At 35.8% G+C, this 23,017-nt stretch overlaps 2 protein-coding genes across 2 annotated transcripts; one reads left to right on the forward strand and one right to left on the reverse strand.

Annotated features, from left to right (window-relative positions):
- Positions 1-740: 740 nt before the first annotated feature.
- Positions 741-14,793, reverse strand: LOC139149175 (DNA helicase MCM8-like). Its single transcript, XM_070720746.1, has 24 exons — positions 14,678-14,793; positions 14,041-14,231; positions 12,246-12,353; positions 11,707-11,789; positions 11,133-11,282; positions 10,536-10,654; positions 10,106-10,161; positions 9,750-9,850; positions 9,372-9,413; positions 8,752-8,920; positions 8,386-8,454; positions 7,627-7,810; positions 7,153-7,246; positions 6,952-7,020; positions 6,357-6,507; positions 5,922-5,986; positions 5,441-5,571; positions 4,931-5,053; positions 4,362-4,467; positions 3,537-3,653; positions 2,655-2,824; positions 2,283-2,367; positions 1,335-1,424; positions 741-1,050 (listed from the first exon to the last, which is right to left on the reverse strand). The coding sequence occupies exons 2-24, from the start codon at positions 14,228-14,230 to the stop codon at positions 937-939; spliced, it is 2,586 nt and encodes an 861-aa protein (XP_070576847.1). The 5' UTR covers position 14,231; positions 14,678-14,793; the 3' UTR covers positions 741-936.
- A 7-nt stretch (positions 14,794-14,800) lies between these two features.
- Positions 14,801-22,258, forward strand: LOC139149179 (glia maturation factor gamma-like). The gene is made up of 6 exons (XM_070720751.1): positions 14,801-14,836; positions 15,791-15,887; positions 16,342-16,391; positions 17,354-17,486; positions 18,250-18,323; positions 19,524-22,258. The coding sequence occupies exons 1-6, from the start codon at positions 14,834-14,836 to the stop codon at positions 19,593-19,595; spliced, it is 429 nt and encodes a 142-aa protein (XP_070576852.1). The 5' UTR covers positions 14,801-14,833; the 3' UTR covers positions 19,596-22,258.
- Positions 22,259-23,017: the final 759 nt, after the last annotated feature.

Here is a 23,017-nt window from a genome sequence, read left to right on the forward strand (position 1 = left end):
TGCTGGATTTCAGACATCGATCAGTTTTGATAATAGTTACCCTTAAATTCATTGAAAATGCTATCCACAAAAAAATTCTAGCACCATCATGAGATATACACATATCTTTAGATATCAGTCATAAGCACAGAGAGATTTGTAGTTTAGCTTTTCTAGTTTATCAAATTGAAATAGGACAATCTTCAACTAATATGAATACATTACTTCATTGTTTTGTTTTGTTTATGATCGCAATCATATATGAATGCATTTCATTTCTTATATTATTGGTGTTATATAAGTTACATTTTATCATTAAGTACCGGTGGTCCTTTAGTCAATTTTTAATAACACATTTTTCAAATTTTACAAATCTTTTTCTGCAAGTATCATCAGGAAATGGTTAATGAGTAAATGTGAAGGTTCTGAAGGAGCAAGAAAAGATATCTTTGATTAGAAGATGTAGTAGAGCTGTGACTTTCACAGAGTGGATTTCTTGACCAGACTATCAGTATGCCTCTAGATGCCAGACAATTTAACCGACTTTTAAATAATGCAAAACTGAAAAACTTATGTCCAAAGAAAGCAACTTTGTTTCTTTGATATACTCATGACACATAAGCATCACAGTTACGACAACAATTTGAACACTTTCTTCATGTGACAGTAAAATTGCAAATCATATGTGGAGGTAACCCACTGTAATTGAAATGCTCTATTATTATGCAAAAAAATGAACAGATTGGCGAAAGACAAGTGACTTAGAGAAAAACCAGGATGATATTTATTTACATGAGAATAAACAAAAATATGTTACAAAGTTAGCATTATATAGAGAAAAATTTGTGTTTCTTGGGTCAAAAATGCAAAATCACCTGAAATGTTGTAACAACTCATGTCAATGACATTGGCAGTGAAATATGCTTTATTTGCGTTCATCTGCTTTCACTTCTAAATTTAGTAATCTGATGTTTGAAGCTGATACATTCTGGGTCCTTTCTTCAGCAAGTAACCTTGGTTGTTGAGAGACGAAATAAAACCTTCAAAGTCACCAACAGCTATGCCGGCCTCCTGGAATGAATGAAGACATGATATACTGAGCAGGAGTGAAGTACACATGTGATTCAAATGAGTGATAATGAGTTTTAAAATAAACAAGTAATTATACTGCAAAATGGTACAAGCAGCAAAAGTAGGAAAAAAGAACTATTTTATGTTCAAAGACACTGCAAGTGAAGACTTATAATACCAAGGTTGAACAGACAGTGTCCTCAGAAAAAACTATCAGCACACAGGCATCAACACATGCTAATACCTGTTTCTCATTGCAATATTGGGTGTCAGTGTACGGTTACCTTTGCTATCTGTCTCATTTGCTGGACGGTGAACAGTGAGTTATAGGTTTGTTCTGACATTCTATTGAGAACAGCAATGAACTTCTTTGCCTGTTGACAAAACAAGACATTGTAAAGTGTTTCAATGACATAACCAGATATTTATTCCGGCTATGCATAGTTCTTGCTGCCAGGTCAAAGTTTATACGCCTTGTCACATGGGCACCAAATGAAGAACGTTTAAGTGTCGCAACTAGAGAGATGAAGACACACTAATGAACAGTAGTAGCAAGTAGCTGATCAACAATCATCATAAGATAATTGCATTAATATATTTCTGGTTCTGCAAAATATGACATGATATAATATATGTTTGTAATTTTGTAATTAAACAATTACACACAATTTTTATTTTCCTTGATATCATTACATTTTAGGAATAAAGAACTCTTATGTACTTGCATATCATGTTATGTAAATATTTGCTTATCCTTACTCTAGATTAATTAGCTTCTTTTACCATATAATTGTATATGTGGTTCACAAAACCACATGTAGAAAGAGATGAACAAACAATTTATCCTTTCAGTGCTGTAATTTTCCCACCAAAATTTCAGTGCAACATTTTATCTATTTTATGAAATTTTTTGCAATTTGTTGATAACTTTGGATCAAATGGACATCACATTTCATTTGCTACAGTTTTATATCAAAATTTTGGCAAAAAAGCAAAATTTGACAGGGGAATATTTCATAAATGTGCCAGAAATTGACTGTGGCACTCAAAGGGTTAAACTAAATGGAACGCAGCACCTTGTGAAAGCAAACAATTATCAAGAATAACTTGTTTTTTCCTAATAAACCTCAATTTGATAAATTTTAGCATTTGTTACAGGCAGTGTGATAATAATATTTTGGTATACATGCAAGGTGATCAACAAATGGCTGAAGCCATTGTTAATACTTTACCTGAGATCTAGAACTCATTCCTGATCCATGCTGTGAACGCTGGAAATCTAACAGACCAAATTCATCACTGTATGTGTCTACCATGCTGAAATGTTAAACAAACAGACATGAATGTAATGTTATTTACCTAATGAAACCAATCACAGCCAACTTTCATTTCAAATGTCATTTTAATTATAATAAACATTGTGAAATGATCATTACTTATTCAATTAGGGGAAAACTAAATGCTAGAATGTTTAATTTTCACTCTATTGTCAAATCTGGATATTATATGTATTCTCCATGGCAATATCTCATAGGAAAACAGGGTATGGTTTTCAACCACTATATCTGAATCACCAACGATGTACTGGTATCAGATGTGTTTACCTGTATTTCATGATTTCAATGACATCTTCAGCATCTTTGGCCGTGGCTTTCTCTCTCAATTCCAGTCTGGCTCTTGCCTCAGTCAGCCTGATTAATGATTCAAGCTGTCTGGTAGTAATTGGGGTGGTGTCTGGACCCTGTCTTTGTTTGCGCAACTCAAGGTAGAACTTCTGTTGTATTAAAGGAAAGAGAAAAGAGAAACAATTTTCTTGTGCAAGACAGAGTAGAGAATGGTATATTTACCAAGCATTAAAAAAGCAACTGTGGCAAGGAAGGTGGACAAAAGTAAGGGTGTGTTCACAGGAGCAGTGTTAACATATCAGCAGCTGAAACGTACTTCATCAAATATCAAAATATCCAGGAGGCAACACCTTTGAAGTCTTTACCTTGATATCAGAGCAGACATTAAAAGGTCCAGCATATTTTTATCTTCAATTGTCCGCAGCTGACACTATATGGCATTCAACCATATCTTGCCTGAGTAACGTAAATTTCCAGTTATTTCATGGTAATGTGAAATCCTACACCTTGCACACCTTTGTCTGAATGTTTCCTTCTTTATTGGACCATTTGGAGATCGACATCTCTCTGAGCATATTTTCAACTAAGAAGATGACTATTATAGTATCGGTTTAACGCTTTTACCACCATCGTTTGGTCAAAATCCATTGTTTTCAATGGTGATTGTGGACCTATTTGCATGGAATCAGGTCAAACAGGTTAAAACTGTTCCATGGAGCATAGACAAGCAGAGGTATTTTCAATGCTGACATAGTTTGGATGTCACTTCTTACATCATAGCATACTATGCTGGTAATGAAATCATCGTGGATAACAGTTCAAATCTTCAACTCTATGTAGGGTTATACCGGCATAACTTACCTGGAGAACACCAGCAGCCTCGGGGGTCAGTTTAGGATGGACGTATTTCCTGGCATAGCCAACATATTTGCGGAGCAACTGATGAGGTATTGGATCATGAGACTCAGCCTTGCCAACCTGAAATAGATAATTATTTCAGGTACTATCCTGGTTATGATGACATTTATTTGAAGTGATCCAGGTATCCAGTGTCTACAGCATAGAGCAGTATCTAAAGACTATATGATGAAAACATTTGCACTTGTTATTTATTCCCTATTCTGTATTTTGAGGTAAATTTTATTTAAAAAAAATGTACAAAACTCACTATTTTTACTTCTTTATTATGAAATAGAACTGTTCAAAGCATCTTTGAGCAAAAGATAATCAAAAGTTTAAAACATTCACTCTTGAGACACAAATTACCTCAGTTCCTCTCCTTACCATTTTTCTAACCTTTTCTGTCGCATTTAACCATGCTTGCTTCCTCTTTGCATTATATTGACTATTGAATATTACTCAAGGTTCCGCTAGAAGTGATATACACATTGTGTGTACCCATCCCTATGTACCCATTTTACACTATATGATCCCCTCATTCCTAAATATAAGCACACTGAAACAAGGTATGAATGAAACTTGAAGGCATATATTTTAATCACTAATTTGATCCAACTGAGCAAATTTACTTTAAAAAATTTGAAATTGGCCATTGGCAAATTGCATTAAGATTCAAATAATATATTACTGCAAAAAGTTCCTCATAAAACATGGAGAAAAGTCCGTAGAGTAACTTTATAGAAATCTTATGGATTTAACCAGAAGCTACATAGCGATGGACTATACCTTAAGTCTCTCTGATAGAGGTTTTTCTTCATCCCAAAGTCTTTTGGCTTCATCACTGTCATCTGAACTACCAGATGGCCTTTGAACTCTGCCACCCATGGCAGACCTATCACATCATGGAAGGAACAGAATGAAATGCCTTTGATGTGAGTGATACATTTCGAGTGAATTCATTTTCAGTCAATCACAATTAAACCTGCATAGAAGTGAGCAAAAAGCTGTTTGCTTTTATATATCAGCTCCTGCTTTGAGCTCGAGCAAACGGTGCTGAAAAATCATCACATCAGTCGACTCAAAGTTTTGAAAGAAACGAAATACAAATAAATTTGTGTTTGCAACGTCAGTTATGCACTTGAAAATGTCCTCAAAATTTGAATTGCTTTCTTTCCATATCTTTAAAAGCATGCAGAATTTCACAAAAGTTGTTCTTCTTAGAGTTTTCAAATTAATGTTGAATAATCACCAAAGTCTTCATATCAGATTCAGAATTAGGTCAACTTGAAAGTTGAAAAATTACAAGAAAGTGTTAAATGTGGAAGGCTGTGTCACAGAAAAGTTATTGATCATACCTTCTACCACCTCCACCATGCATGGACATCACATGTTCTGATAGCATGGAATCCATTTCTTCATCTGGCTTGTCCAATAGTATGAAGACAAGATCAAAACGAGATAGCAAGGCACTGCCCATCCTGAAAGACAAACAGTTTTGTACATTTAATCACAGTAGAACAAACAGAGATTTGACTTACAGTTTGACTAAAATGCTTCATGCATAATAGTGTACAAAACATGAGGTTTGTTCAAGATTTCTTTTCATCAGCATTAACACCAATTTTGGGATTTGTCAAAAACTTACTCATATCTTTCAAGATTTCATAAAAGTTTTGAACTTCTTCCTTTTTAACTTATGTGAAAGTAATCACTCTGTCTTATCTTGTACTAAAAACTGTTTGCAAATGTATGTACACATAGTAATCACATCAGTGACATGATACCTGGTATGACCAGCTGTATGCTGATGTAAAATTATTGATACTATACTGACATCTCCTTCCAATTGTGTGTGATGAACTTACTTGAGATTTTCGGCCACAGTCTTAGCTTTGTTGTAGTGACCACCAACAGGATTGGCAGCTGCTAGGATGGAAGTTCTGGCTGGCAAACTGCACACTATGCCAGCTTTTGCTATACTTATACTTTGCTGCTCCTGTGAAAGGGATTTGCACCAAAAGGCAAGTCAAACATTTATCAACTTATACCGAGTTCAGAGCTGATGTTTTTATGTGATGACAAATTTCATATATTACAAGACTATGCACAGTTTTTTCTTATCAATTATTTATTATTCCCGAATAATTTTGTATGCATGTATGTTTTGTATACATGTACTATTATCCATGTAAATTGGTTTGAAGTCATTATGCAAACAACATGACCTCATGATATTTCAAATCTTGCCACCTTTTTTATCTTCAAAAGTATTTCAGCTCCTTAAATCTGGTGAAAGTCAATCGCAAAATATACTTTCTTTGGTTGACAGTTTTGCATAATACCTACCATGGCTTCCAATAAGGCTTGGTGTTGATTTCCCATTTTATCAAACTCATCAATGCAGCAACAACCTAATGACGACAAAATGATAATGAAAAAGTGACAAGTGCAGATACTACTCATAGACCAGAAAAGTCAAAGCATTCACTCTTGGAATTTTGCACAAAAGTTGCATGGAAGATTTACTGCAGACATATAACATTATCACATTCAGGAATAGGTAAAGGCTCATAAATGTTTACAGAAAGACAGATGATGGATTCCGACTGTTCTAAGTAGCTCAAATGCTTTCTATGTGCACATATAAAATAGGTTACAGAAGAGGTAAAGTTGCTTTATTTATCACAACAGCACACAAAACAATATTTCATGTTTGTTTAACTAGCTTCTACATGTACCTGCATGACATCATCGTGTATTTCAGTTGTAATTGTGACTCACCTTGATCACCAAGAACCAATGCACCAGCTTCCAATGCAAAGTCACCAGATGATCCATCCTTGGTCAGTGTAACTGTCAACCCTGATGTCGTGGTTGTATTGCCACAGACATATACACCTCTTGGTGCAATATTGGATACTGCCTGTAACATCTGATAAAGTTGTTGAGAAAACCATTTTTGAGCAAAGTTTCAATGCTTGATAGATTGAAAACAGTGCTTTTATTACTTTAATTTGCCATTTGAAAATTATATATCATATATTCATCTTTCAAGGAGAATCAATCAGAACATTGTAAATATATTTTCTGGAATATTGAATATCAAATGGTCAGATTGAAGTTTGTGGAGTGTAATCCTAACATAAAACTATATTCCATCTACAAGTCATAAGACTAAAAACCTTCACAGATGAAATGAAACACTGAACCCTACGTCAACTTCATTATATTCTCTGATCTTAAACGTTTGAGTTTTGTATGACCAGAAAGAAGGCAAAGTTTTAGAGTCCAAGCCAGAATGTTGAATTAATTGTAACTGTGATATTACTGAAAAGTAAACAAACTGTATATTAAAAAAATACTACAGATTCCTCACCTGACTTTTTCCCAGACCAGGGTCTCCAACAATAAGTATGTGAGGATCTCCTCTCACTGGTATTCGGTTCTGCATGGTGAAGAGAGTAACAGTTACACAGACTATCTGATCAGTAAAGAGGTATTATTTGCTGTTTATTGAGGAAAGTTTCTCTCATTTCTAAATTTGTGAAGGATGATAGAATGAAAGAACACACTTTACCTTGTCATTGACAAATTTATGAGTGCCACCAAACAGTCCGAGTACAAGGCCAGCTTTGACCATCTCATGACCATAGATCGCCGGACATACTGACCTAAAGGATTTGATGAAGATTGATAAAATGCTTTAATTCACCAATGTTGACCATTGATAAAATCATCAGTTTTCAGAATGTTCAAATACCATAAATTCAGTTCTGTGTATCCCAACTGGATGATTTGAATGATAACTCATAAATATGCAGATGTAAAACAATAACTGAGAATAAAACAAATGCAACTAAAGTGCAGCTATAGGTTTTCATGATGGTGGAAGTGTTTGCAAGGTAAGATGACAACATTTTACAATGATCTTGACAATATTTCCTTTCACGACTGTATCAATAAAATGCATCAAACCAATTTTGGTCAGCCAGGCTTGCAGGATAAATTATTGTCACTTTGCAAACACAGGTACTGTAAGTCTGACACCTACCCTACAATAAGTTTGAGCAAGTTCTTCTCTGCCTGAATAGCTTGTATAGCATAGAGCTCCTTGATAGTGAAATCAATGGCAAGGCCGGTACTCGATTCTCCCTTCTTATTGCCTTTGCTATTGTTCACTGCGTTGGCATTGATGTACAGTAGGAACATACACTTGTCTTTGTTCCGATTTCGGCCTGGGATGGATAAAATATTACGAAAATTAACCCTTTCACCTCCATGGTTTGGGCCAAACCCATTCATTGTTGGCGCTGCATTGTTGTAAATTGTGAATGTGGACCTGTTTACAGGGAATTAGTTTCATAGGTTTCATACAATGATCAAAATCAGAAAATAAACCCAAAGAGCACTAAAGTGGACAAATTACATCATTATGACCACTCTTTCAAGCAAATAGGGCAGACCTGATTCTCCTTACAGTGCATTCCTCATAGAGCAGAAACCAAACAAAATTATCATACTCAAACTGTACATGTTATTATAAAAGTATTACCGGTAAATCAAAATGATGAATTACAATTTATATCCTTATCAATGAAAGAGAAGAATGATTGACAGCTGTGTGGGGCAAATTTTTGTAAATGGCAAGTAAATGTGACATACACGTGTGTTTCTGGTTGGATATAAATCAAAAGACATACCATGTATGATTAAAGAAAGCACATTTGTACGTGGTCATCAAAATTGAATTCAATAGAACTTGATCTGGCATTGTAATATTTGTTGTCTGCTTTGTGTTGTATACACTCACCATCATCACTGCTAGTCACCTTGACAACACCACTTATTGTGACCATGTCTCCAGGTATGCAACTATCAACTGTAAAAACAGATACAAAAAATAACAGACATTTGCAGATATCTGGAGATCAGTTTTCAACAATTAGCAGAGCATTATGTGAACATCTTGAAAAAGGTTCAAAGTACAATAAGACAGAGAAGAGTATCAAATTTTAACTGTCCGTATCAAGCCTTTCACTTTAGCATAACAGCAAACAAACAAATCTGCATAACAAAAGGTTTCTGGAACAACAAAAGTGTCAATATAGGGCAATAATTTACATCACAGCAAGACACACATTCAATCGGCATACCTATCGTAAACTCTAATACTGACCTAAATCTTGAGTGAGTTCACATTCCACTGTTCTTGGTATTCGCCCAGCCTCTCTCTGGTCATCATTGATGATTTCCTGTACTTTGATGGTCTGCCAGTCTATGGTCTCTGTCAGTGGAGAACTTTTCAGTGGTATGAATGATCTACCCCGACACTCCCCTCCTGGACACTGTTGAATAAAGACGATGAGTATTTAAAAGGTCTAAAGTATGGTTCACACAATGTTATGCTTGGTCTATGTCCATAAATGTGAGGTAAATTCAAATATCTGTACAGTCTTGTAAACATAGAATATTTCTCTTATTAATATACATGTGGTGTTATCAATATCACTGATACACCATAAATATCTTTTGAAAATGTGAATGTGTCTTTGTCGATAACAATTTATCATTATGACCAAAAGATTTATGTACAAAACTTCTGAAACTAAATATAGGTATCACAAGCACCAAATACGCCATTGATCATTGTTGTTGGAAATTATGTGTCATCTTACAAAGTGAATGACAACACTTGCACTAACAAAATTTATACATGATGACATGAACATGGTGGAGCTGTGTGACAAAGATTACATATTGATTTGCTGGTATAATAATTATTCAACTTTAACTTACTTTTGTTGGAAGAACGTACTTTCCCTCTGGTAAGGTAAGTGACTATATGAAAGGGTTAAAGAAACATTAAAGCCACTTTAATAGTTGTATTTATATGTGACATATTGTTTGGAGTTCCAGATCCTCTGATATTTTCATTGTCGCATTTACACCACATCAATAAACAATTCTAGAAACTTTACCTGTAAATTGATGCTTCTTATTTATTCTGTACGGAGAATTATTTAACCAGATGGAGACTCATACTGTATTTTCTTAATACTTGTTGATTATATCTACTTCTAGTAAGATAACAGTATTTGTCAGAAAACTTTGAATATCAGCAACTCACATATGTATGCAATCTATGAGTGACACACATCCGATGGGCAATCTTACCTGAATCTCACCACATGTATTGCACTGGAAGGCTATCTTTGTACACATAGGTTTGATGTTACTCACTCTAACCACTGTACCTTTTATGGTTACAAACTTTCCTGGGGTATAAAATTGTGTTAAAAACGGTTAAGTCTTGTTTCTAAACTTGTTACCGGTGAAATTGAGGTAACTGCAACAATAGAAATAAATCACTACACTGACATTGGATTGGAATTGCTTTGAGGTATGAACTCATTGGGAAAGCAACCTTCTATGGAGGTGCCTTGATGTACTGATGAGCCCTTTTGTAACTTCACAATCATATTATAAGAAGTAACCTTTGCTGCATGTCTTCATAGAAATGACTGACTTACCATAATAGTTAGCTTTGAGATTCTTCAATGGTGTTACTGGCTCATAGTTCAGTAATCTGATCATACAAAAAAACTGAATTGATGATGATGCACATTTACATACAAAATAGAAAATAGAGCCAAAATTATTTTACTTTTTATTTCAGTGACTGCAAAAAAGTGTACCTTTCAGAGAGAGAGAGAATTACTATAAACAGTTGACAATATATACCGGTAATGATCAGAAAGGGACACCAACTTTGCTTCTAGACATCATTGTGATTCTATTGTATTTAACGCATCAACATCATTAGCTAATTAGTGCAATTTCTAGCAACTGAAAAATAGTGTCACATCATTACATTGGACATGGCAAATACCACAAAAATATAAACAAACCCAATCTATAATGATAAGCATTAATCTTGAGAAAATAATAAGTGGTTTGTACCTTGCATGGATATAGGGTACACTGACCAACAGAGGAGGAACTTCTACCTTCTGACCATCTTGACTTTGACTTTGCTGTTGTAATTCTAATGCTTGACGTTCCAAGTCATGGGTCAGAACCTTGACCAAAGTGAATGAACATAATTGTGAGTACAGGAGAATTTCTGTAAGATCACTGTTTTTATGTCAACTGGGTACCAAGTGTAAAAGCGTATTGCACATTATGATTGTATGTTGCTATAAAACCATGGTGCAAGCATCTGTACTCTGTTTTATGTAAATGAATGCAAGCTTTTGATTGCAATAATACAGGTATTTCCATTTCAAACTTCCAAATTTGCAAGTGCAAATTTAGGCAATGTCCATTTTTCACAAACATGTTAGGAGTGTTGTACTTCATGTAAGAACGGATACAAAAGCAACCTTTGCAATATTCAACAAATGGACAAGGTTGTCATTATATTTCAAGATAGTACACTCTTGTACTGGTAGATATCTTCAGCAAAATCAAATCAACCTTTACAGATCTCCTGCAAAGAGACTTATGCAGTGAAGCAGTCACAAACATATGAGTAGATACAGCAATAACCGCACACACCTGATGAGCAGCAAGTCCTAAACACTGTAGAATTTTGGTAGGCATTTCCTTGATATCTGTTGACAGTGTTGGAATAGCTTCACGTATTTCATCATTTTGTATCAAATCCTTGTAATCAACATGGATGCTTCCTTTTCTTTCTATTTCATCCTGCAGAAAAGGAATAAAATTAGAACAATTGTGATATTTGGAGACAGACTGTGTTAATAAATAGATGTTATCAGTATTACAAATGCGGTAATATGTTCGACAGAAAATGAAATTGGACCATTTTTTATAATAAGTAATTATGTATGTTACATGTTGATCTAGTGGTCTCACTACATTTACTTGCCTGATGGAGTCAATCTTTTACAATGCACAAAGACATTTTTTGACTAGATTAAATACACAATACATTCATTTGCGATCACATTGCAAATATTATATTTCCAAGTTTCCATAAGGTTCAGAAAACACATACAACTTTTTCTTTCATGTTCTCCAAACTTTTGAGAAATGGTCTGATTGAAAATACTGATTTGGATCCCTACATTTGTGTCTCAGAGAAATAAATGAAAACTGTTTTCCTTACCTTGTTTAGAGTCTGCAGTTGGCCTGTAAAATACTTCTCAAAAGCATGAATTTTAGTAACAGAAGGTGAGCCATCTGAATAACCTAGGTTGTGAAAAAAATATTTGCACATCATTGTATATTCTCTGAATTGTCACCAGTAGTGTCATAAAAAGGCCAAACAAACAAGTATGCATTGAGTGAAAATGTCTTGTTGGCATTATAAATCAGTAGTTTTTCTGGGAATAATGGAAACTTTGTTACTAGATTTGTGTTAAAGTTCTTTATTGTTACTGGTGACAGTATAACAGAAAGTCAAAATAATTAGGGTAACTACAATCTCACAATCGCCAATTTGTTTGAAAAGTAATCCAAGGCTAAAACAAGCACTATCTTTACAAAATCTAAGTTACTGTTTAAGGAGATAAAGCTTTTGTCTGAAGACACTGAGTTATGCCAAAATTTGGTGATGTGTAACCAGTTCATCAAAAATACAGGTGGTGTTTTTGAACAGGCTACCAGAGCAGATAAATTCATGTAAAAAGTAAAAATTATGCAAACCTTCATCAGTCATGTACATTCTCCATCCTTTATATGGTGAAGGATTGTAGTTATCAAGAGTTGCCTGTACCTGCCTAGGCACCAAAACCCCTGACTGTGAGCCTCTTCCTGAAAAAAACAGGACATATTCTTGCTATTTGTTCAATCAACAATTTGTTAAAATGCAGATATTGTATTAAATCCAGTGCATCTATTAGAGTATACAGTATAGGTACAGTATATATACCAGAAAGAGATAGTGGTTACCAATTGAAACTATGTTTACATGATTTTAAGGGGCAACCACAATGGTTCGATGTATAGAACTATAAATTACACCCTTGATGGCTCATTGTGGCTTATTACTTAGAGTGGCTCAGTGGTGAGTTTGAAATGGCCTCACCCGAATAAACGGAGATATAATTGATTTTAAAATGATTAAAAATACAAGCAGAACTGCTTTACTGGATTGCAAGTGTATTGGATATTTTGACTGATGATACTCAAAACTCTGACAGTAACTAGATATCCTAGATGGTTCCCAGACACTTCGCACCAAAACCACTTCGCACCATACCATCTCGTCCCATACCATTTCGCACCAAAACCACTTCGCACCAAAACAACCTCGTACCAAAACCTCTTCGCCCCAAAATCACGTCGCCCAAAACCATTGCGCCCAAAAAACATTGCCACTTCACTCCTAAATTTATCGCTAACCGTTAAAAGCTGAAAATAACCAACCACTGCCTGTGAAGTTTAATCACCTTTCTATCATTTAGGACTGAAATCTTGAAATTGTACACATTTCGAGAAAATGACATCGCATCGTGCAATACCACGCACGGCACCTGAAATGTACCATTCAGTAGTTTGCGTGTTTTCTTTTTTCTAATGGGGGGGGTTGGGGGGGGGGGGTTGGGTTATACCGTATGGTTTCATGGAGGAATAAATGGTTCGTGGAAGCCAAGTTGTAGGTAAAAACAACGTTATGATACATCGTGGCATCGATGTTTTAGGACGAGTTGACGGAACTATACTTTAGTGAAGTGGTTTCAGTACGAGGTGGTACTTGGGGCGAAGTGGCGTTGGACGAGGTAACACTTGGGACGAGGTGGTTTTGGTGCGAAATGGTTTTGGGACGAAGTTGTGTGGGGCGAAGTGGTTTTGGTGCGAAGTGTCTGGGCCCTCCTAGATTAGTTGCATTATTTAAAGGCGGAGCCTCCCTTTAAAAGGGCGCCAACCTATGGCGGCGTTCATTGTGTAAGTGGACACCAAACAGGTAACATGAGGGCACACGCTCCAGAAAATGCCACTTTTTAGTTTTTTCCGACCGCAAAAACGCTGACAGACTGCCGAGCGGTCAGCACAAAGCTGCTGCCGATCAAACCTGTGGTTATATTCAAATTCTAACTTGACAGGACAACGTTTTTTAAGGAAATTCGAGTGTGGTGCTGAGGAATAAATGACCGTTGGCAATTTGAACCGACCGTCAATCAAACGGTTATATAAGCTCTGTTTGCAGGATTAGCAAAAGGTGACAAAAGATTGAGACCAGTTTGTGTAATTAAATGTTATAGAAATCAAACATCGTCCTGGCAATGTGTTTGACTGGGAGGAGAACTCCACTAATGCGAGAACCTGGGATTGAAAAGTGCGGCTTTAAGGTAATTCTACGCTGATATAAGTAGAATCCTTCTTTGATATTCTGCACTGATATTAAAAGATTGCAGACATACTGACAAAAACATAAACACCTTTTCTGTGAAAAGTCTACCAATACTATACTATATACAAAGCTTTTTTATGCCCTCACCTAGTCCTGATGTATTCATATCCCTGCCACCTCCACGGTTTCTGTAGCTACTGAAATAATTTCCTCTACCATTACCACGTCCTCTCCACCACCCACCACCACGTCCTCTGTAGTTGCCTCCCCGTCCACCACCTCCTCTCCCTCCTCTCCAACCTCCTCTTGCTCTGCCGCTGTTTGACCCTGAACTCATTCTGTTGGGGGAAAACAAATGTCAGTTGTCATTGCCCAAGTTAATCATATATTGGTTTCAAACGGGACAAAAGCATAGAGGGACTGTGGTTGAGATGTCTGTTCACGAAATTTATCTTCTCAACACTGTTCCACTGCTCACAACACAAGCGAATGGCGAATGGCAAAACAGTCCTAAACTCCTGTAGTGGCGGCGCCCAGTACCAGGCGTAACACCTTTTACTGCTTTTAGGCAGCCTTTTAGGTGGTGTGATGATGATGGCCCCATGTGTATAATGATTCAGAAACGTATAGGACACAGAAAAAAGTTAGAGACGTGCGGAGCCAAACTACAACAAGTTACAATTGCAAAGAATTACGTCAAAAAATCCAAAAATAATTGTTTGCTAAGACAAAGATTAAGGAAAAACACAGAGAGAAAAGAAAACATGTTGAAGCAAACTCCTACTTGACTTATCCTCGACAACCATCTGTATTTTTGACATGGGATTAAACAGCGAGGTGGACAGTTCGTCGTTCGTCTGCAGTTCAAGTGTCGCGCTCTTTCCTACTTCCGGGTTACAGTTCAGGGTCAAAGGTTAAGAAGTCGGAAGCAGCAGGGAAAATGGTGGGTGTTTCTCTCTCTCTCTCTCTCTCTCTCTCTCTCTCTGTTGACATACGCAAATGTGACAAATCTTGGAAATCAGACCACATTTGATCAAACAGAGTCATGAGAATTGCAGAAATCGAACATCTGCTCGTCTATAGTATAATTTAGATATTTCTACTATTTACATGTGTTTCTTCTGTTTGGGTTGCAAGCTTAGAATAGAAGGGAAGAACTTCGGTTCAATAAGCTTTGGTACTTGATTTGGAATCCTGATTGTGACTTACCATGCACAGCAGTCTTTTGCCAATTGCCTAATCTTGGGAATGCCATGGCTTTGCTCACAGAAATTAACTTTATGGCGACTTCACTAACACCCATTAACAAATAGTGCATGTTGTATTTGAATCTGTGAATTTGAATCAAGATGGACAGTGAGTTCCCGTAGTGAAATGAGTCAACCCTATTGTGTTCTGTTGAGAATGTTGTATGCCTTTGTGATGTTCTGTGCGAAAAACAAATACATCGCTGTATATTTTCAGTTCATGAACTGAGTACTTTTACCGCTTCAATCACCACTTCGTCCCACAATCACTCATAATCAAACAATATTACTAGAATCTACAAATCTCGAAGTTTTTTGAGAAACGTTTGAGGAGAGGGTCAAACAAATACTCATTTTACCAGGCTACCTTAAGAAAATATGTATCCAAGCAGCAGCAGGGTGAACAATGATGCAGTTACACTACACAGAAGCAACAAAAATGCTTTTACAACTATCCCCTCATGTGGTTCAAAAAAGTCATTGTCTTGCCATATATTTGCCTCGATATAATTTTTTTGTCCTTATTTATCCTGTTTTGGGGGCAAATTAGACCACTTCTCCCAATCTTCACACTGTCACAAGGTGAATGAATAACCCTCGCAAGGGTTTGATATCGTACATTTCCCTTTTCTATTGTACCCGTTCTTCAGTCTCAACAAGTGCAAATTTGTGAAGTGGATGAAGATTTGAAGGCCAGGTTGAAGAAGTTTCGTTTTCGCAAAGAAAAGAATAATGCAGCAATTCTCAGTGAGTATGACAGCATATATCAACTAAAGACAGATACTAGGTCATACACAAATAGCATTGGTCATGACTGACTTCTCTGTGCTCCAATATTGACAAACAATTTCTGGAATCACCAGCATTGTTTTCTCCAACCCTTAAGGCCTATTCTTGAAATAACCACAGTTGCTGGTCAAACATTTTGAAAATCTGATGGAATGATTCCAGCAAGCTTCCAGTGAAGTTAGTTGTTTGATTGTTTACTGATATTGCCAAAAATATGTGACATATATTTGCTATTCTAATTCTAACTACACTTTTGTTATTGTTTGATGGCGCATATTAATCAAATGAGCCATAGCCGCCTTCTGCCATTGAGTGTTTTAGGAAATCCTCAATTAACCACATTGTGCAGTGTAGTTGTGGTTGTCTTGTAAACCAAAAATTATACCAAACATTTCTTTTGTTGTATACACAGTGAAAATTGACAGAGACTCATTAATGGTGAAATTCGAAGAAGAATTTGAGGTAAGAAGCCAGAATCCCTTTGTCATTTGTGTTTCTCACACTGCCCTCCATCCATCTTCCTCACTTCCACAGTCATTATGTCACTGTGTATATATCTTGTACTGTGAAAATTTTGCCATAACTCATGTTGACCTGTCCAATATCTAACAGTCAGATTACCTCTGTCATAAAGGTAGCATGGGCTTCTAAAATTGAGAGACATACACTTTTGCTTGAACTATTCTCAAGGAAACTTTGAACCATTCTCTTTCAAAATCAAGATTAAAAATCATGGGTCACCTTACAAATTTTTGTACTATGGAGACAAACCTTAAATTCATTGACATTTGAATTCAAAATCCCTGTGTTAACTCTGTTGGGAAAAATTAATAATTTTTTAGTTTCATGAAAAGAAGACAGAGACAATGAAAACTTTTATATACTCCATGCCCTTCAAACCGAACCCACATCAGAAAAGTATCATAAAATTTTAGAGTTTGAATATCTGTCCCAAAGATACATTTTCCCTCATGTAATGGCTGAATAATGTTCATAATTGTCACTATCTTACATAGCTCTCAATCTCTTGGTCAGTTTTAAAACTGCCTGATAATCATTGGCACAACAGTGAACGGTTTTAGAATATTTGCAACTTAGATGTTTTCTCAGGATATCTGTATCCTTGTTCATTACACTACCTATATATTATTACAGAAACCACAAAAAGGTACCAGGCAGCCATATGACAAAATGATCACGAGGACAGCGACTGATATAGTAACATTGCCAATGTAACATTGCCAATGTATGTATGCAAAATGTCAAGGTTTTTGAATAAGGGCCACATTTAATCAACTTCCAAATGAAACCTGTTCTAGCGAAGGCAAAGGGTAGTTACATGTAATCTGATCAGCAGACCAAATACCATGAGAAATTCAAGATCACCACCTTGGTTGCTCACAGTACAGTTTTGTTCCCTCCAGGATTGTAGCTTAGAAGAGCTGCAGGAGGAGCTACCAGCAGCTCAGCCCAGATATCTACTCTACAGTTATTGTCTAACCCATGATGATGGCAGAATTTCATATCCATTGGTATTCATATTCATCACTCCGCTAGGTATGCATACAATTTCATATTGGAGTTTTAATCTGAACATGTGCCACATTTTCAACCATGTGCTTTAACCCTTTTCCTGCCAGACAGTAATAACTGCATCACTTCCCCATTAGCCAAGTCAGTAAAAAGCGGTATTGAGCCAAAACATAACGTATTTTCACCCACTTGGCTTGGTATGTTAGAGCATCTTTTGTCCGAAAAAAATCAACTTTACAGTATTATGTTTTCAACAGCCTTCAAATGTACGGTATTATGTTAAAATACATACGTGGAATACGTTGTGTTTCATTAATTTTAACCATCTTGACCTGGTGGTGAATATGGACTTGGCAGGAAAAGGTTATATATAGTTCATATGAGAGTCATATTTCCGCCTGGTATGTTTTAACCCTTTTTCAACAATGGGTTTGGGTGAAACCATGGTGGTAAAAACATTTGTGCATTTCTATGCTCTGATAAGTATTTTATTTGTAAATTGCCAAGAAAGGATAAGGTTGTTGTATACACTCCATAATGATGGTAATTCAATTAAATTACCTCAAATGACTTCTCAAAAGATGTCTTAAGATTCTTGTAGTCAAAACATTTTTGGAAATCGTTTTAATTTTATTGCAGCTATGTGTAAATGCTATACTAAGTCAAAGACAGTAGATCCTATTGTTAGATCTAATTGCTTGTGATCTTCATGAAACTTTGGACACATATGTGGTAAACATTAAAAAGGAGTTGGCATTTCAATTGTTCACTTCACGTCTGATTTCAGGTTGCAAACCAGATCTTCAAATGATGTATGCAGGAAGTAAGCTGCATGTTGTCCAGGAAACTGGCCTAACCAAGGTGAGAATGTGTTTGTGTACAGTACATGTTTTTTAACACTTTGACATTGAGTGGTGACAGTTATTAACGGGTAGATAAGTGTGTTGCATAATTTTAGACATGGTCCCTCCGTTAAGGAGGGACTCGGTTTTGGCCAAGAGTAATGCCATGAAGTGATTTGCTGGTGCAGTTTACACTTGCTTTCAAGTTCTAGAATTTGCAGTAGCAGCTTTAACATTTTGAGTGCCAAAGTTCATTTTTTTTACCTTTATAAAATATACCACAGTCTATTTTGTTCAGATTTTTGTCAAAATTTTGATGAAAAAAGTGTAGCCAATGAAATGTGATGTCCATTTGGTCAAAAATTATCAAAAAAACTACAGCAAATTTCATGAAAATTAGTAAAGTGTTGCACTAAAATTTTGGCAGGAAAATTTAAAGCACTCAAAGGGTAACCAAGGGCATAGATGGCAGCTTTGAGATCCATATATTCAACTTGATGGATATATCGATCATCATACAACTGCTGTTCATATTAGTTTCTGCAGAGATGTGACTGAAATCTGAATGAAAATGTGTTTTAAAGATTCTTGAACTTTCATAGACAAATGCACAATTTTCAGAAAATGCTTGCAAAACAAGATCAGTCTCAAATATCAACACCAAAGATCAAGTACTTAAAGCTCCATAAGCTGTATCTTTTGGCTATTTTTTCAGAACTTTTGTTTTGTGATTTCCCTACACTTTCTGCATTGAATCCCTACGCTGTGATTTAATGCCAAGTATTTAGCATATCCACACAACCTATATGAGTATAATCTCCATTGTTATTGTTGAAAATTGTATTCAAGTCCGGACTAGAATTCATTTGTAAACAATAAACGATGATCAATACACACATACAAGCTGTGTTGACAAAAAGCATACTTGAAATTTAAGCATGACAAACGGATTAGAGTCAGACACGGTAGTTGATATACAGAAGCAGAATACTGAAAAAATTGCCACAAGTTACAGCTTATGTCCTTTGAATTCAGCTTATATTCTACAAAGTGATGACTTACAGGAACATTAGCTGAAATGTTTCATAATCGGTGTGTTTTACATACAGTTGCATTTTATAGTCATTGTCTGATCAGCAATATTGAAATTACATCATTCGTTCTCTTTGCAGGTTTGTTTTGCAATCATTTATATTTTAGAATTCTTTTATCATTTCAGGTGTTTGAAATTCGCCAGGCAGAGGAAATGACAGAAGAGTGGCTGAAACAAAAGCTTAGTTTCTTTCGTTAAGTCAAATGATACACTTTTCTTGTCTTTATTTACGCATAGCCTTGCACTGATGATACAAAAGCTGATGCGCAGATTGTAACTTGAATTTCCCCATTCTTTACTTACCAAACACTAACAGAGTCAAGGAAAAACCCTCTGATAGCAGAATACAACCATACAAAAGGTACGCAGAAAACTGAAATATTTGCAGTATTTGTTTCATAGCACCGAACATTATGTAGACAAGTTTTTTAACCAAACTATACTGGAGGTAGTTGGAGCAAAAATGCAGGAGTATTTTAAAGAGTGACAAAGTTAGGCAAGTCGGGAAATGTCAATTTAATGGAAAGGTATGGGGTATGTGAATATGTGCAGATATGTTAGTATCACTGTTTTGCAGCAGCTAATGTATATGTTATTATCATTTATCAAAAGGAATATGAACTAGTCAATATTTATCGGATACCTGTCCTGCATTCTCTTAATTCACTCACTTTGATAAAATTGTATAATGTCAATTTTGTGTACCATCCACTGTATTTGTTTACTGCCAACTCAACATCAAGACGAAAGTAGCAAGTCTTTGTGGACACCCAGTTACTTAATTTTAAAATCAATTTCCATAGCCTGACATTCAGGTATGTTCATTTTGGTTTCCAGTTAATATACCATGTGATTTGAGAACAACTACTGAGCATGTGTTAGGCAGTGGGTGTGTCTTCCAAGTTGCAACAGTGGACTGCTAGTTTTTCATTTTTTTCAAAGTGTTGCAAAAGTTGTGTCAACAGAATGACATTCATTTACATCTTATACTTCAGTGCTGGATGCTTAAAGGCCTCCTGGTGAACGAAAATGAAAGAAAATATATTGCCCGAGCTGAATCCAGACCATTTGTTTTGTTTTCTCCATATACATACATGGTCCATCTCATTTGTCATGTCTGAGATAAGGCACCACCTTGATATATAAATGTACTCTGTGATGTCACAAAATACCATGCAAATTACATGGCTGTACAGCAAACTCCAGTGTAATCCATCCAAGAGGTAGTGCACAAATGTAGCAAATTTTGACATTTGTCCTATTTTTGTATGCTGATCCAAATACAAGCCTACTGGTACATGAATTAGGCTGTATAGGCTTCAGTATAGAATGTTCATCCACACTTACTTTTTGAAAAGGCAGTCTGCAGAAGGCATTGTTACAAGTTTGGATACTTTTCACAATTACCACACAGAAATATGTACCATATGACTTACATCTCATGAACTTGTTAATTGATTATACATGTCCTTTGTATGTGAGAGACCAACATAGCATGTGATGACAGTACCATGACCTCCAACAGCCTAACTGAATTCAACGCCAAGTTTATACAAAATTTCTTTAATGCGGTTCAGTTTATAGCAATTCTCTTGGCAAATTAATGCTAGGGAAAGTAGAAGCTATAAATTGCATCCTGCAAGGTGATAACACAGCCTCTTTGGCAAGGAAAAAAAATGACAGCCTTTGGCAAGGAAAAAAAGATGACAGCATGTGAAATTGTGTGTTACTTGCATGAGATGGCTTCAGATTTGTCTTCATAGCTAACATGGAGAACATCAAGTAATGGCAATGAAACAATGATGAACAGTATGCAGAATCTATTGGCAGTTTAAGACTATAACTAAACTAACTTCCTTTAGGTCTACTAGTGCCTGTACTTGTAGAGATTTGTCCTTTAGTGTCACACTTGTCAGCAGTTAATTTCAACCGAGTATTGAGGGACATTTGGTCAGACGGTGTCTGAAACTGGTGGGGGTTTTGACTGAGTATTTGGGTTGTTTCAGTGACTTATGGTGAAATCATGGTACTTTCGCATCCCAACTTGACATTCATGAAATCAGCGTGACATTTATTGTATACCAACATGCCATGGATATACAAGATGGCTTATAATGTTTTATACGCATAAGAAAGTGGTCATGTGCCAATAAATTTCTTTACTGTAGTGCTGTTTCTTGTCTTTGAACTTGAATAAGATTTTACAGCAAAGTGCAATACCATGTTATTGTTTATTGTAATCATTTATGTTGATCTCTTATCGTTATTACAAGACTCTGTGTTTTACTTATGAAGTCTACCAACTACTCATAATTGATTTACTCACAGGAATGTATGATAATGTAGTGACTCATAAAACTTAAAGGTATACTGTCACCTGTTCCAATCTTGCCACCGTTACCATGGAAAGAAAAAATCTAACCAATCACAGATTTAAGCAGGTGGCCGCTGTTTAAAAATAGCGCCCTCACATGGGCATTTTGAATACCAAGGAACGCCCCTTTTACCATATATGGGCATATTTAGATTACAGGCGACTGTATACCTTTAAAACTGTCTAAATGTGATTTCTCATCTGACATAGCTCAATTGACATGATGCCAATGACCTTGGTAAAGCAGCAAGGTTGGTTTCACGGAATCTCTAAATACCAAAGACTTCAAGGTCAACATAGTCATGTGAGTTGCAAAAAATGAAATCTTTGCTGTATTTTTTAACAATTTTTATAAACAAGCGTAATCTTGAATGAGGAAATGGAAACTCAGATTTTCTTTTTTGTTTTGCTTTGTGAAAGTCGCTACTAGTGTTTTTCATTGCATTGTACAATTCAACTCAAGAAATAAAATACCCTTTCAGAGATACCACAGATCCAGCAACTTGTTTTGACTGTTTTCATCACAGAAGAATATTTACACTCACTGAATGTTTTTTGCTGGTTGAGATCTCGATCTTTATTCTTTGTTATTCTGCTTCAGAAGCCGGTTTTATGAAATCAGGCTCTTCAGAACATACAGATTATGAACACTTCCAACAAACAAACATAACGTATGGCTTCTTCTGTCCAGACAAGATGTGTCATATTCGAAATAACCTGGTTTACAAACAAACTTGTTATGGAAGAAACCTGTGTGAAAATATTATGTCCCACAAGGACTCTGCTTGTACGAACAATGTTCTTAGATGCTTAATCAAAGTGAATAACTGAAGTATTGTTCTGGTATTTTAATCTTATCGGTATGATATGGCAAAGTTTTAAGAACTGTCACATTTGAAACAATGACATATCACCATCTTCACCATTGACTTTTTTCCTCAAGTTTATTTCTTATAAAAAACATCTATAAAACAACAAACTTACTAAGGATACAAGCAGTGGTACATCTTCAAGTGTACATTTCAAAGCTGGCCATTTTTGATTTTCTACAGAACATTTCAAAATGAAACTTGAGGGCAGTAGACAATTTTGCTATCAAAAAAGCAATCTTCCCTACAAAGACAGAATCTCATCATAACCTGCTGATTCAAAGCAAACTCTGCTATCTGTCCAAGAGCAAGCATTTTTGTGAATTGTGGGCTGTGGGTATGTTTTGTACATTCTTTTTTAATGGACAAGAAATAGT

The sequence above is a fragment of the Ptychodera flava genome, chromosome 14 (genome assembly GCF_041260155.1).
Source record: "Ptychodera flava strain L36383 chromosome 14, AS_Pfla_20210202, whole genome shotgun sequence".
Lineage (NCBI taxonomy): Eukaryota > Metazoa > Hemichordata > Enteropneusta > Ptychoderidae > Ptychodera > Ptychodera flava.